Source organism: Drosophila navojoa, chromosome X (genome assembly GCF_054131105.1).
Source record: "Drosophila navojoa isolate 15081-1374.11 chromosome X, UAZ_NAV_1.0, whole genome shotgun sequence".
Lineage (NCBI taxonomy): Eukaryota > Metazoa > Arthropoda > Insecta > Diptera > Drosophilidae > Drosophila > Drosophila navojoa.
Window position 1 is genome coordinate 30,933,921 of NC_142895.1, and position 13,580 is coordinate 30,947,500.

At 36.7% G+C, this 13,580-nt stretch overlaps 3 protein-coding genes across 4 annotated transcripts in view; 1 reads left to right on the forward strand and 2 right to left on the reverse strand.

Annotated features, from left to right (window-relative positions):
* U2af50 (U2 small nuclear riboprotein auxiliary factor 50) overlaps window positions 1-9,315 on the reverse strand; it is a 169,515-nt gene extending 160,200 nt beyond the window's left edge. The window contains exon 1 of the mRNA XM_089264666.1: window positions 9,291-9,315. The gene's annotated coding sequence lies outside the window, so the exon portion shown is untranslated. The remainder of the gene's footprint in view (window positions 1-9,290) is intronic.
* LOC108655470 (non-canonical pre-mRNAs endonuclease FASTKD5, mitochondrial) lies at window positions 1,807-4,514 on the forward strand. The gene is made up of 2 exons (XM_018107193.3): window positions 1,807-3,745; window positions 3,885-4,514. Exons 1-2 carry the CDS (start codon window positions 1,901-1,903, stop codon window positions 3,972-3,974), a joined length of 1,935 nt encoding a protein of 644 aa, XP_017962682.1. The 5' UTR covers window positions 1,807-1,900; the 3' UTR covers window positions 3,975-4,514.
* Window positions 4,088-8,380, reverse strand: LOC108655482 (mitochondrial ornithine transporter 1). Of its 2 annotated transcripts, XM_089264659.1 has the most exons (5): window positions 8,262-8,380; window positions 7,283-8,142; window positions 6,765-7,205; window positions 4,545-4,650; window positions 4,088-4,481 (listed from the first exon to the last, which is right to left on the reverse strand). In XM_089264659.1, exons 2-5 carry the CDS (start codon window positions 7,794-7,796, stop codon window positions 4,184-4,186), a joined length of 1,359 nt encoding a protein of 452 aa, XP_089120785.1. In that variant the 5' UTR covers window positions 7,797-8,142; window positions 8,262-8,380; the 3' UTR covers window positions 4,088-4,183. The 2 variants fall into 2 exon arrangements, with proteins under 2 accessions (XP_089120785.1, XP_017962696.1); XM_018107207.3 differs by lacking the exon at window positions 8,262-8,380 and having other exon boundaries at window positions 7,283-8,226.
* Window positions 9,316-13,580: the final 4,265 nt, after the last annotated feature.

The window sequence follows — 13,580 nt, forward strand, 5'->3', positions numbered from 1 at the left end:
GGCGGAGGTTCAAAGCCCCTTGAATGTTGTGTTTTTTTCTACGTATTTCGTTTTTTATAAAATAGATACTTATTTTATTCTTTTTTCTAATTGAAAAATTTTATAAGTTTAAATTTGTTTCTAGCCCTCATATATGTATGTACGCATATATGCATGTACATATATGTATGCACATAAGTCTGCACGCATATGTAGCATCAAGCATTCCAGCCTTTCTTATGCACGCGCTCATTTGTGTGTGTGTATGTATGTACACATAAAAGCATACTCTAGCGTTGAAATGAGACTGATTTGTTTTTGCTTGTTTTTGAATTTACCATCCGCTACTCTCATAACAAGAATCTTATTTTTGGATTTCATTTTAATTACTATTGTTGACAGTAGGCGGTAGCGCTGTCGGCAAAGGCGCCGGCTAAATTTGTTTTTGTTATTTTGACAAACATGGCTTGGGTGCGAGTTCAAATCCCGCGGAAAACTCTTTTTTGTAAATTGCAAATTTTGTTATTTTAGCTTCTTTTATATTTTTTAAATATTTAAATTTTATTTTTAGATTTTATAAAAATGTTTCCTTCCGTGTTATCAATGCCTATTAAGCCTATTTGTATATACATGTACATACATAGATAGCTCAAGCATATAAATGCCGCAATTTGATACTACAAATGCCGATTGCCCCGCCCCTAGTGGCCGTAGACACCTCATTTTTGGCCAGTTCTTAGAAAGAGCTAACGGTAACGTAAATGCGAAATTTGAATGCTTACGCTCAAAAAATGTGAAAATTACAGGGTATTTTTCGATATGCCACGCCCCCAAAGAGGCGTGACAATTATTGTTGGGGCATCGATAGAGGAGGTTACCAGTAACTCAACTATCAATTTGAAGCTTCTAGCTCTTAAACTGTAGGAGATATAACGTTTTGCGATTTGCCACGCCCCCTTTGGGCGGACATATATCCACTATAGCTTGTTGGACTTAGGAGGTCAACTCGCATATATATTCCAAATTTCAAGTCTCTAGCATCAATAGTGCCTAAAATATAGCCAAATTTGAAAAATCACTATATCTTCAGGTCCGATTTGCCACGCCCCTATTAGGCGTAGACATAAAATATTTTCATCAGTCATTATAGAATTATAGCATTAGCTCACGTGCGAAATTTCAACGTTCTAGCTTTAGAACTTTAGGAGATACAGTTTTATCTGATTTGCCACGCCCCCAATGGGCGTAGATATATCCACCATAGCTTTTTGGACTTGGGGGGTCAACGCGGATCTACATACCAAATTTCAACTTTCTAGCTCTTCAACTAACACGATTTCTGGTATATCGGGAAATTCATTTTCCGATTTGCCACGCCCCTAGTGGGCGGATCGGGAAAATTTTAACACTTTATAAATCGGAGTATGTGTATCACGAGTATGTGTTCCAAATTTCAAGTCTCTAGCTTCAATAGCGGCGAAATGAACTGCGTTCATACGGAAAGACGGACAGACGGACGGACAGACGGACGGACAGCAAGACGGACATTGCACAAAACCAATATACTAATTCACTTCGTGAATGAGTATAAAAAATGTACATATGTACATATATATGTGCATATGTACGTACAGTTTGGCAAGAAAGTGTTTACACACAGGGATATTCATATATTATTTGAAATTTGAGTCAACCTACAGTGTTCTCTGGTTAGTGTTAGTGGTCCAACAAAACAGAATCGATATGGAGCTTGCCCTCCGATAATTGGCGATGTCAAAATATCGATAAGAAAGTATGAGTCTTGCAGTTCTGGCATCACCAAAAACAGCTGATGCTTCCAAAATGCAATTGCTTTAGTACTCTGACATAAGACAGAATAAAATGAATAGTTTTTGCATTCATGAATTAAATATTTAATAACATGTTACCGTCAAAAACAATATGTATTATGCAGAGCTTATTCGTAGCGAAGAGATTGCCCCGCCTGTTGCTACATCGGTACATACGCAACATGCCGGCGCTGCCTGCTAAGGTTTTTGTTGACTTTGAGAATCAATACGCACACAACGTCTTGTCGGATTCTCTGAAGCCGTATCAGATTGTGCGCCCTAGCGATTGCCTGAAAGTCGCTTCAACCGATACTCATTCTGATACGCCTCCGCGTGTACTGCATTTCTCAAAGAACGAGCAACCGGCAGAATTGTATGCGGATTTTCAGTCGCTGGTCCAGTACTGTGCGCACACGTGCGTTCAAATCAGCGAGGACCGTTTTCGTCAGTTCATAGCTTACTACTGCGAGGAATTACATAAGTTCAGCGATGAGCAACTGCTGGGTACATTGCTTTGCCTACAACAGTTACCCACGCCAGCGTCTACAAAGGTGGCTAACTATATGGAGCTGTGGAATATACTGGACATTGAGTGCTGTCGCCGCATCGAACGGTGGTCCACTGCTCAACTGTTGCTGGTGAGCGATGCCTGGTATCAGCTTGGACTTGCACGCATTGGCGAATTTGTGTGGCTCGCGTTGCGTAGGCTTGGACGCAAGGTGCGCAAGATGCCGCCGGAGCAGCTGGTGCAGTCTATGTTTCTGTGCAATCTGCTGCGCCGGCCCGTGTTCGAAATGTTTGACTTTGAGGCAAATCTAGAGCAGTGCGTACAGCAAATGACGCTCAAGGAGCTAGGTGTTATGGCCATGGGCTTCTTCAAAACACAAACACCCATACGCAGTCCTCAGCTACTGCAGAAGCTCTACACTCGCCTAATAGCACAGCTGGATAGTGTGGAAGACATCACGCTAGTCTCTATGCTCAAGGTTTTGCGCTATAGCAGCAAATTGCCACAAGTAGCTGCACTCAATCAGCTTCTAGTGGCGCTGCAGCCGCAAGTGGAGCGCGTTTCCCTGCTGACGTGCTTGCACATGGCCCTGCTCGGCTGCGAGCTGCAGACTTGCAATGATGAGCTTGTGGAGTGCATTCTGCTGCGCTTCGAGCGCGAACTAGATGCGGCCCGGCTTAAGGACTTGGAGCGCATTTGTCTGGTCATAGCACTGTTTAACATGAACACAGCTAGCGGTGTTGAGCGCCGTTTAGTCTACCGCTTTCCGGAATTGCTGCGAGGCCGCATCGATGAGATATTGCGTTATCCACGCTGCTACACCAACTGTCTGCAGTTCCTCAGCATGCGAGGCGTTTACGATGTTGAGCAACTGGGTGTGGCATTGGAGCCACGTTTTCTGCGCCACACCTATCGTAGTGGCCTGCCAGGCCGCGAATACTTCCATCTAGATAGCTTTGTCCAGCTATTAGGCTCTGAGTATGAAGGGCCACGACTCACAGAACGACAACGTCAGCAAATGGGTAAGCTGTATACACAGTATATACCTGACCGCACACATAGTCGCTCGAAACTCAACAGCACAGATCGCGTTCTCTTGGAAATTCGCGATGCTGTTGGGAGTCTGCTGCGAACCACAGTTAGTCTTAAGCACGTTCTGCCCCACTACGATCGCTGTGATGTCATAGTTGGCTATGATCGACAACAGCAGCGCCCTGTGTCATTGAATGCCAGCACGTGTCCTGAGGACTACAGTGGCACCTTGCTATCACGGCAGCACTTGCTCGGCTCCAAGGAGGCTCCACACATAGATACGTTGATAATTACAGTCGCTGGCTGGAATAATGTTATACGTGAAAAGGAACGCTACACTGGACAGTTTGCCATGAAGCTGAAACAGCTGCAGCAGCTGGGACACAAACCAATCGTGGTAAGTGATTTCAAATGACTTCATATGAAAGCTTTTTGCTTGGCTTTATATATAAATTATTTTATTTTTTACAAAAACATCGTATATAAAGTATCAAACTATTTTTTTTACAAAAACTCTTGTACTTCTTCACTCACAGATCCATTGGCACGAATGGCGGGAACTGGAAACTTCAGCGGATCGGCAGAACTTCTTAAAAAGACGTCTGCGCCAAGTGGCTAAAATCTGATTGGCAGGATGTGGACGCGCTCAATGAACGTGAATCGTTAATACTATTCTAATCATAGTATTAACAATAGTATTAGTTAACACTAATAATAATAGTAACAAAAAGGCAACAACTCGGTAGTGGATAGATTTATAATAGAAATCCAGAAACATGGGCTAATTTATAATAACCGCCCGCGGTCCGCCCACCCCTGTCACGATTGCTATAAGTTACTGTGATAATGTCCCATGTAGAGCCTTTTTAGTATATTCGTAGACAACAAACAGGGTGGCCGTAGCCGGAATGGTTCGCAGAACAGATGGCAACAGTCCACGATATAATGCCAATACGCCTTCGCGTTTGACAATATCTGCACCGACAGTAAACATGCCCTCATTTAGGTTTTTTACCTGTATACGACTCTTAATGACGTCAGCTGGGAATGTTGATGTCCATAGACAGACGCCGCCAGTGGCCCCAGCGATCATTGTACGAGCTGGACCAATTTCATCCTTTGTCTGATCTTTACTGTCAATTGTAAATACATCTAATAATATCTAATCCAGATATCATCATCAAGTTTGTACTCACCTACGCAACAGCTCGCGTGTACCCTCATAGCTACCGAAGAAGAAGAAATATCCAGGCATTTCGCGTACAAATGTAGAGCCCAAGCCTCGATAAAAGCCGCGTATGCCTGCAAAAAGTGTGTGTGTGAGAGAGAGAGAATGAGCATTACACAGATTAAAAGAGATGTAGAATTAGAGAGCGTGATAGCATGCTCATGTGCTAACAACGGTGTACGGAAAAGAACATTCGATGGCTCACACGTGAGTGCAGTGCTCTATTCATTGACTACATATGTACATATATTATATAGCCACAATGTGGAGTAACCCTGGTCGTGACTTTCCTTATCTATAACTGCCAGCGTGCCTGTTGCGAATGAGAATGCATTCGTATCACAACAATATTGAATGCTGCATCCAGACTGGGAATTAGCTAATCCATCAATACACTATGCCTCATTCTGTCACTCAATCAAAGATAATTGTGTAAATTTCCACTCGACTGATGATAACAATCATTATTTCTGTATGTACATATGTACATACATACATACATGCATATGAAGAATAGCAATATCCAAAATATTTAAACATATTAGCTATTGCAGATATTAATCATTAATTGTCGGATATACATAGATATACATATGTACATATGTATGTATGTATGTAGCTTACCCAACCAAGATTCGCATTGTCAATGAATGCTCGTCATTTATTTATACATGATATCTTAATAAATGAATGTAAGGGGAATGGTATGATGAAAATCTTACGAGCAAAGTAAATATAAACAAGAATGCTATAGTCGAGACTGCTCGACTAGGATATACCCTGAACCCTCCAAGCTGATATTCTAATCATTCTGCACTTTTATGCACACATGTATGTACAGACACATGCATTCACACGTACGTATAAGCTCGAACTCTGCTAACTGCGCAGTAAGCAGCGACTGCGCTTAGGCTGCGCTGCAGTGTGGGCAATCTTACAGATCAGAATTTATTTGTTGAAAAATTTCTCTTGTCGTAGGACTATCTCTATGAAACTTTCAGAGTGTGATTATATGGTTGAATGTGCTTACTTCTCAAAGCGAAGGGTGCGTGGTATCCAAAATCTGTAAATTACAAAATGTTGCTTATGTTTGTATTCATCATATGTACATACATACATATATATATACACAGTAAATCTGAAGTCCTCAGGTCTAAAATTTTTTAAATTTTTCTGAAAAAACAAAATCAATTTTTCGATTATTCTCGATAAAAAAGATATTTAATGAAATATCGAAAAATATGATAAAGTTGAACTGCGTATGGTATACACGGTAATGCATGCCAAATTTAAGATCTCTTGCTCTTATAACTTCTGAGATCTAGGCGTTCATATGGACGGACGGACAGGGCTATGTATGTTCATATATCGACTCAGCTCGTCGCTCTAATCAAAAATATACATCCGTATGCATGTATGTATATGTATACATACTTAATGGCGTCTGCGATGATTACTTCTGACTGTCACATACATATGCACCTATCACAAACCCATTATAGCCTGATTGCCCACTTTCAATGGGTTTAGGGTATAAAACATGTAAATACATAAGCACTTGAGAATTTTTTATGAAACAAGTACATACATATGTATGTATGTACGTGTAAATATGTATGTTATTTGATGATATGGATCATTCTTATTTTCTATATGTATTTATATATGTATAATCGATAAATACCTACACACAGACATATGTATGTACATATGTATGTATCTATAAGGCTTCTTTCTTTTAGTAAATTAATGGATACTTACATACATACATACATATGTGGATATGTAAAAGAATCAATAAGTGTGCGTAAACTCGGCGTAAAGCAAAACGTCGGAAATCTGGTATCGAAAATTCCAATTAGAAGTACATATATACATACAAATGTATTTCATTTTAGAAATCAGAGATGAACAAAGCGGTTAAGACAACAGTTGCAGAGCAAGCAAATAGAAATTACGCGATGGGAAATAATTGAACGAGTCTGGCAACGCCGAACGTGCTGAAGTAAACAAATCTGCAGCTGATTTTCTATTTTTTTCCTCGACAGCGTGTTTTTTGCACTTGCGATTAAATGTATATACAGACATACATACATATTACGAAGAAACAGAGAGTAAAAGCAGCGAGATATTTGCTTAATCTAATCAACTCTGTTGAAAAATAATCAAATAAATTATTAGCACTAACCTTCGGTGCGCCATATGTATCGTGTTAATGTCCATGGGGTACGAATGTCCGCCGTGGGTTCCACGAAGTGCTTCATTTCGCGTAGCGCCTGCAACTTGCACTTGATCAACTCAGTGGGGCAGAGGGTGAGCGTGGAGAAGCAAGCGGCCAGTGAACCGGCGCATGCATTTTCCGTAGTGGTCAATTCGCTTGTCAATTCCTTGTCCACGACGTAGGTGACGAACTTCTGGCAGCCACCGTAGGCAGCGAAGAGTACCGAGTTTTCTGCCACATTCGCAAATACCGCCGGCAATGAGCCGGCATACAGACCCCGCATAATCCCATCTTTTCGGTAGGTGCTGACAAAGCAATCCAGCATGCCCTTGTAAGCCTCTGGAAATGTTTGTAGCTTTACTTTGACAGTGTCTAATGGCTGCGAGACATAGACCTGTGCAGCACCACCTAAAAGAATTCCATGTAACATAACATAACATTACAAATAAGCACATGTAAAATCGCCGTGAGCCCTGAGAACTCACCCAATGAGCCGGCCAAAAAGTCTATCAGACCCCCGACGAAATTGGTGTTGTTACCGGTCGTGCCCCCATGCATGTCTAAATGTAAAATGAATCTCAAAATTTTGCCGACTATCAGCAAGAGTCTATCCCGAAGGGCGGTAGGCGCATTCCGAAGATTGAGCTTACGAAAGAACCAACCGCGCTCTTCGGCTTTTGCTCTCTTTCTCTCTTCCTCTTGCACAGTTTTTTCATAAGCCTCGGCAATTTGCTCTGGCGTCATTATCAGCATGTCGCTGCCTACTCTCGTGCTGCCAATATCGGGTGGCGACGGCGCCGACTGCGTTGCTTCAGCAGCGGAAAGCGAAACTTTGTCCAAGCCGGCGTCGCTGCTTTTAGTTGTCGCTGTCGCTGCTGAAGGGGCCGCTGCCACCGCCGCCGCCGCTGCCGTCGCATCTGCCCCATTATTTTCATTGCTATTGTGCTCTTTTTGCGGCGTCAACGTCGCTACTACAATCTCCACCGGGGTCGGCGTCATATGTATTTGTTTGGTGTCTCAAAATATGTCTATTTGCTACTTCATTCATTGGATAGCAATTCCGTCATGATAGTGCTCTTGCCTGTGCCCTCTCACTGTAGTTTTTCTCTCTCGCTCCTCTTCTCTTTCTGTCTCTGTCTCTCTCGTTTACTCTTTTCTCTCGTTATCTTAAAAATGCCGTTCGGTTGCAGTTTAGCGCTGTTTGTTATCGCAATCGTTTTTGACTCCAGCTTTGATCGTTTTTGTCGTTTGAATGCGCTGTTTGCTTGCTGAAATTGTCTCGTATGGTTTTGTCAATTCGCGATGTTGCCTCTCTATTAACTGTGCACTGCATATGGAAACAAAACTTGTGCATTTTGTTCAACAAAATTTGGAAGGAAATGCCAAAGTTATAAACATCATATCAATACAAACATATAAGAATTTATATTTATATGTTTTATATACACACTTATATATACTTACATATAAACATGTACTAATAATTTTAATGGAATTTGAATAAATTTTCAATGTTTTTACTATATCAAAATTAAAAAATTAAAGTTGAATATAAGAGTTTCCCTTGAATTCGAAAGTAACAAAAAAATAAAAGTATATACATAGTTCTCGTAGTTTATAAATTGAAATATTTTCCATCAATAGTTAACTGGATTATTATGTTACCTGAACTCCTTAATTAAAAGTTTTCTCCACTTAAAGAAATGTACCATTTTGTACTGTGGATCAGTATATAAATCAGTAATATGTATATGTGGAGTAATCTGGAAAACTGATTGTTCAATTTCTTGAAGTTTAAAGCAAATGACATTTGAAAGGATAACCTTCTGCTTTCGATAAATACAAACCAAATATGGATCGAATTATCGAATTTGTTTTCAATAATTTCAATTTTATTAATAATCGATAATTTAATTACTGCACATGTAAATATCATTTGTTTTTATCAGCATTTTCAAATTGCTTATCTGCAAATTAGCAGGTCAGTTATACATATATGTTATACACACGCGTTCATATATGATACATACATATGTTCATATTATATATTATAGTGCACACTATTATTATTATTATTATTATTATTATTATTATTGAGATATCAGTATATATATATTAAATATATATATCATGCAAAAAAAAAAAATTCTTAGTAAGCATTACAAATAAGTTGAAATGAAAATGATTATATGTATGTATGTATGTAAAAAGTAGCTTGTGCTAAGTTCCTGATCTGTCAAACTGGTACGTATATATATATATATATATATATATATATATATATATATATATATATATATATATATATATATATATATATATATATATATATATATAATGATGAAAATAATAGGTACACCAAATTTTTTTAGAGATTCTGTCATAACTAATTAATTTTTGATATTTAAAAAAAAAAAAAAAAAATGGTGGTAGTCCCAATTCATTGAAAAGAGCTTGCTGAAAATAATAGGTACACTCCATTTCTTCAGTCTGGAAAAAAATTTTAAGCAAAGAAAAACGTCTTTTATTGTTCTAAAATATTAAGTAGTCTTCACAGAGATGTTATAAGTAAAAAAAATAATCAATATCATATGTAGATGGGTCGGAATATTCATTGTTCTAGTGCGGAACGCAGAACTGCTAAAAACCTTATAAGAAGTGGCAAATCTTTGCGGGAAATCGCCAAACTGATGATCAGATCTCTTAATTTAGCTATAAGGGTGCAAAATAAAAAAGAAACACGTGGACGTTCATCAGAAACCACAGCAGAACTGGACAGATGCATTACAAGAATTGCAGAATCTGACCTTTTCAAATCTTCAAGGGTCAATGCATCCGTAATAAATATTATTGATGTTTCTTCAATTGGGAGATGACTACATATGGCTAAGCGACCAGGTCGTATCGAAAAAATGGTTCTTTAATACACATCAAAAAATTTGATGATGATGCAAAACTTTTGCAAAAGACCACATCACCTGGGAAAAATCTGAAAGTCAAAAAAAGTTGCGTACTATCCTATTTACCGACGGAACCAAAATTTACCTATATAGAAATGGCTATTCAGACATATAAGAATCCCTAAAGGGAAAAAATTGGATCCTCGCTACACAAAAAAAAATAGTGAAGCATGGCGGTGGGAACATTATGGTATGGAGATGCTTCTCTTGGTATGGAGTATATCCGATTTTCCTAATATCTGGCATTATGAGAACAGCTGACTACAGGGATATTCTCGAAAATATAAAAATAACATATGCTGAGAAAAACATGCCCCTGCGATGGGATTTTCAACACGATAACGGCCCGAAACACTCGTTTAAAAGAGTAAAAACTTGGTTTTATGTTAATAAAGTGGACACTCTCGCTTGATCCAGTCATTCTCTTGATCTGAATCGAATCGAAAACTCATGGAGTGAATTGAAAAAGCAAATGGTAAAGAAAAAATGTGATAACAAACGCCAGTTATAGGATTGCATCCAAGAAACTTGGCGAAAGATTCCGATTGGGACCAAACTTGAATTAGGAGTATGCCCAAGCAGATAGAAAAAGTTATTAAAAATCAAAAAGGATATATGAGATATTAATCCAAAAATATAATAGCAAAAGATTTTGAATGATTTGAAGATCAAAAATTTAAATACAACTTTCCAGAGTAAAGTGTACCTATTATTTCAGTCAAGCATCAAAGCTGCACTTTTGATTTTTTGTTTGTAACTTTTGAAAAAATAAATTTGTTTTTTTCCAAATTTACCTATGTACCTATTATTTTCATCATATATATATATATATATATATATATATATATATATATATATATATATATATATATATATATATATCTATATATATATATATATATATCTATCTATCTATATCTATATGTACATATATATATTATTTATTATTATGTAATTTTTGTGTATAATTGTAAAGTGTTTCAGCTATATAACTTATGGTACTCATTATTTATTATTAATTACATACATATTCCATTTCCGTTTCATTTCTTCGCTGAGTTTGTTCTTGGGATTTGGTTAGTGTTTGGTACCAAAAACGTTTCTTAGTTTACATATGTACATATGTATGTATGTCTTAATTTGTATATGTATATCTTTTTTATTATTGAATTGCCCCTTTACTGAACTTTTGCTTAACTTTTTGTACTCATTTATATATTTTCATGGTGTAAAAATACCAATGAATGTTTTGTTTCTATATAATTCCTATTTTATACAAACTCAGCGGCAAATCGTTAAAAATTATAATATGTTCAATTAGCATTTATTCTTTATTGACCTCATTTGTGTTTAATATACAACTTTACATATTGTTTTTATTGTTACATATATAATCTATAAATAGTTTAATATATTTAGTCTGCCAGTTTATGCAAAAAAAAAAAAAAAAAAAAAAAAAAAAAAAAAAAAAACAAATGTACACCTAAACATATTGGCACACTTTATTTTTTGTTTTCATTTACTTATTTATTTATTTAATTTTATTTATTTATTTTATTTTCGTATATTAAATAAGTTTTACATATAATTTAAATAGTCGTTAGGAAAACTGAACGAAATGCGACATTTTGTCGTATAATGAATTATTAGTGACTTGTTAGTAGAAATAGATTCGAATAAACCAGATGAACCCAAATTTGTTACGTTCGGAACATACATATGTATGTATATATATACATACATATATATATATATATATATATATATATATATATACATATATATATATACATATATATATATATATACGATTACTTAGGAAATATACACTCATGATGAAAATAAGAGGTACACGCCTTCAAATAAAACTTTTTCGAGTTTAGTTGAGCAAAACATTTTGTCTACTGCCTTACACAAACAAATTTCAATGCACGTTTCTGTATTAGGTAAATACATATGTATATACATACATAGATGAAAATGATAAGTACACCAAAATAATTTTAAAGATTTGATCATAACTAATTGATTTTTTGTGTTTTTGAAAAAAAAAAAAACAAGTAAGAACGTTGCAGTCGGGCGCTACCGATTGCGGAATACTCATTCACAGTCGTATACATGATGCTATGTTTACAAAGGGGCATTTATTCTTATTTCAAATTTAATTTGGCTTTAAAAAAAATTTAGTACAAAACAATTATGCTTTTTGATTATATTGTAGCTTTTGGTAATTTTTATCGAGTAATCGATAATTATTATATTGATCGTGCACTTTTTGAGTACAATTGTATGGTAATTTTCGTTAATATCTTTCGGTCACACCTATTGCAGATTCTTTAGCGTTTGCTTACATTACAAAATCGCGCTTTTTTAGCATTCTAAGAATTGCGATTGATTTCTGGATTTTCTAGCTGTTATTGTAGTTTTGTCAGATGACGCTCTGTTATTAGCTTATTGTATTTTAGCTACCAGATTGTCAAGCAAAACGATAGCGTGGGCGCTAAAGGCGTCGCAAGTTATGTTACAGCGGCGGAGGTTCAAAGCCCCTTCAACACATATACATATTTCATACATATTTCGTTTTTTATAAAATAGATACTTATTTTATTCTTTTTTCTAATTGAAAAATTTTATAAGTTTAAATTTGTTTCTTCTTAAATAGCCCTCATATATGTATGTACGTATTCATGCATGTATATGTATGTACATATGTAAGTCTGCACGCATATGTAGCATCAAGCATTCCAGCCTTTCTTATGCACGCGCTCATTTGTATGTGTGTATGTATGTACACATAAATGCATACTCTAGCGTTGAAATGAGACTGATTTGTTTTTGCTTTGTTCTTGAATTTACCATCCGCTACTCTCATAACAAGAATCTTATTGTTGGATTTCATTTTGATTAGTAGGTGGTGGCGCTGTCGGCAAAGGCGCCGGTTCAAATTTGTTTTGTATTTTGACAAACATGGCTAGGTGGGAGTTCAAATTCCGGGGAAAACTCTTTTTTGTAAATTGCAAATTTTGTTATTTTAGCTTCTTTTATATTTTTTAAATATCTAAATTTTATTTTTAAATTTTATAAAAATGTTTCCTTCCGTGTTATCAATGCCTATTAAGCCTATTTGTATATACATGTACATACATAGGTAGCTCAAGCATATAAATGCCGCAATTCGATACTACAAATGCCGATTGCCACGCCCCTAGTGGCCGTAGACACCTCATTTTTGGCCAGTTCTTAGAAAGAGCTAACGGTTACGTAAATGCGAAATTTGAATGCTTACGCTCAAAAAATGTGAAAATTACAGGGTTTTTTTCGATGTGCCACGCCCCCAAGGAGGCGTGACAACTATTTTTGGGGCATCGATAGAGGAGGTTACCAGTAACTCAACTATCCAAATTTGAAGCTTCTAGCTCTTAAACTGTAGGAGATATAAAGTTTTGCGGTTTGCCACGCCCCCTTTGGGCGGACATATATCCACTATAGCTTGTTGGACTTGGGAGGTCAACTCGCGTATATGTACCAAATTTCAAGTCTCTAGCTCTCAATAGTGCCTAAAATATAGCCAAATTTGAAAAATCACTATATCTTCAGGTCTGATTTGCCACGCCCCTAGTAGGCATGGACATAAAATATTTTCATCAGTCATTATAGAATTATAGCATTAGCTCACGTGCGAAATTTCAACGTTCTAGCTTTAAAACTTTAGGAGATCGAGTTTTATCTGATTTGCCACGCCCCCAATGGGCGTAGATATATCCACCATAGCTTTTTGGACTTGGGGGGTCAACGCGGATCTACATACCAAATTTCAACTTTC

What these genes read in the sequence shown, in the direction of transcription:
- LOC108655482 (XM_089264659.1), bottom strand. Translation starts at nt 7,796, where the DNA reads ATGACGCCGACCCCGGTGGAGATTGTAGTAGCGACGTTGACGCCGCAA. An exon ending in CTTTTTGGCCGGCTCATTGG is followed by an intron (nt 7,206 to 7,282) that starts GTGAGTTCTCAG and finishes GAATTCTTTTAG; the next exon opens with GTGGTGCTGCACAGGTCTAT. An exon ending in ATACATATGGCGCACCGAAG is followed by an intron (nt 4,651 to 6,764) that starts GTTAGTGCTAAT and finishes CACTTTTTGCAG; the next exon opens with GCATACGCGGCTTTTATCGA.
- LOC108655470 (XM_018107193.3), top strand. Translation starts at nt 1,901, where the DNA reads ATGTTACCGTCAAAAACAATATGTATTATGCAGAGCTTATTCGTAGCG. An exon ending in TGGGACACAAACCAATCGTG is followed by an intron (nt 3,746 to 3,884) that starts GTAAGTGATTTC and finishes CTTCACTCACAG; the next exon opens with ATCCATTGGCACGAATGGCG.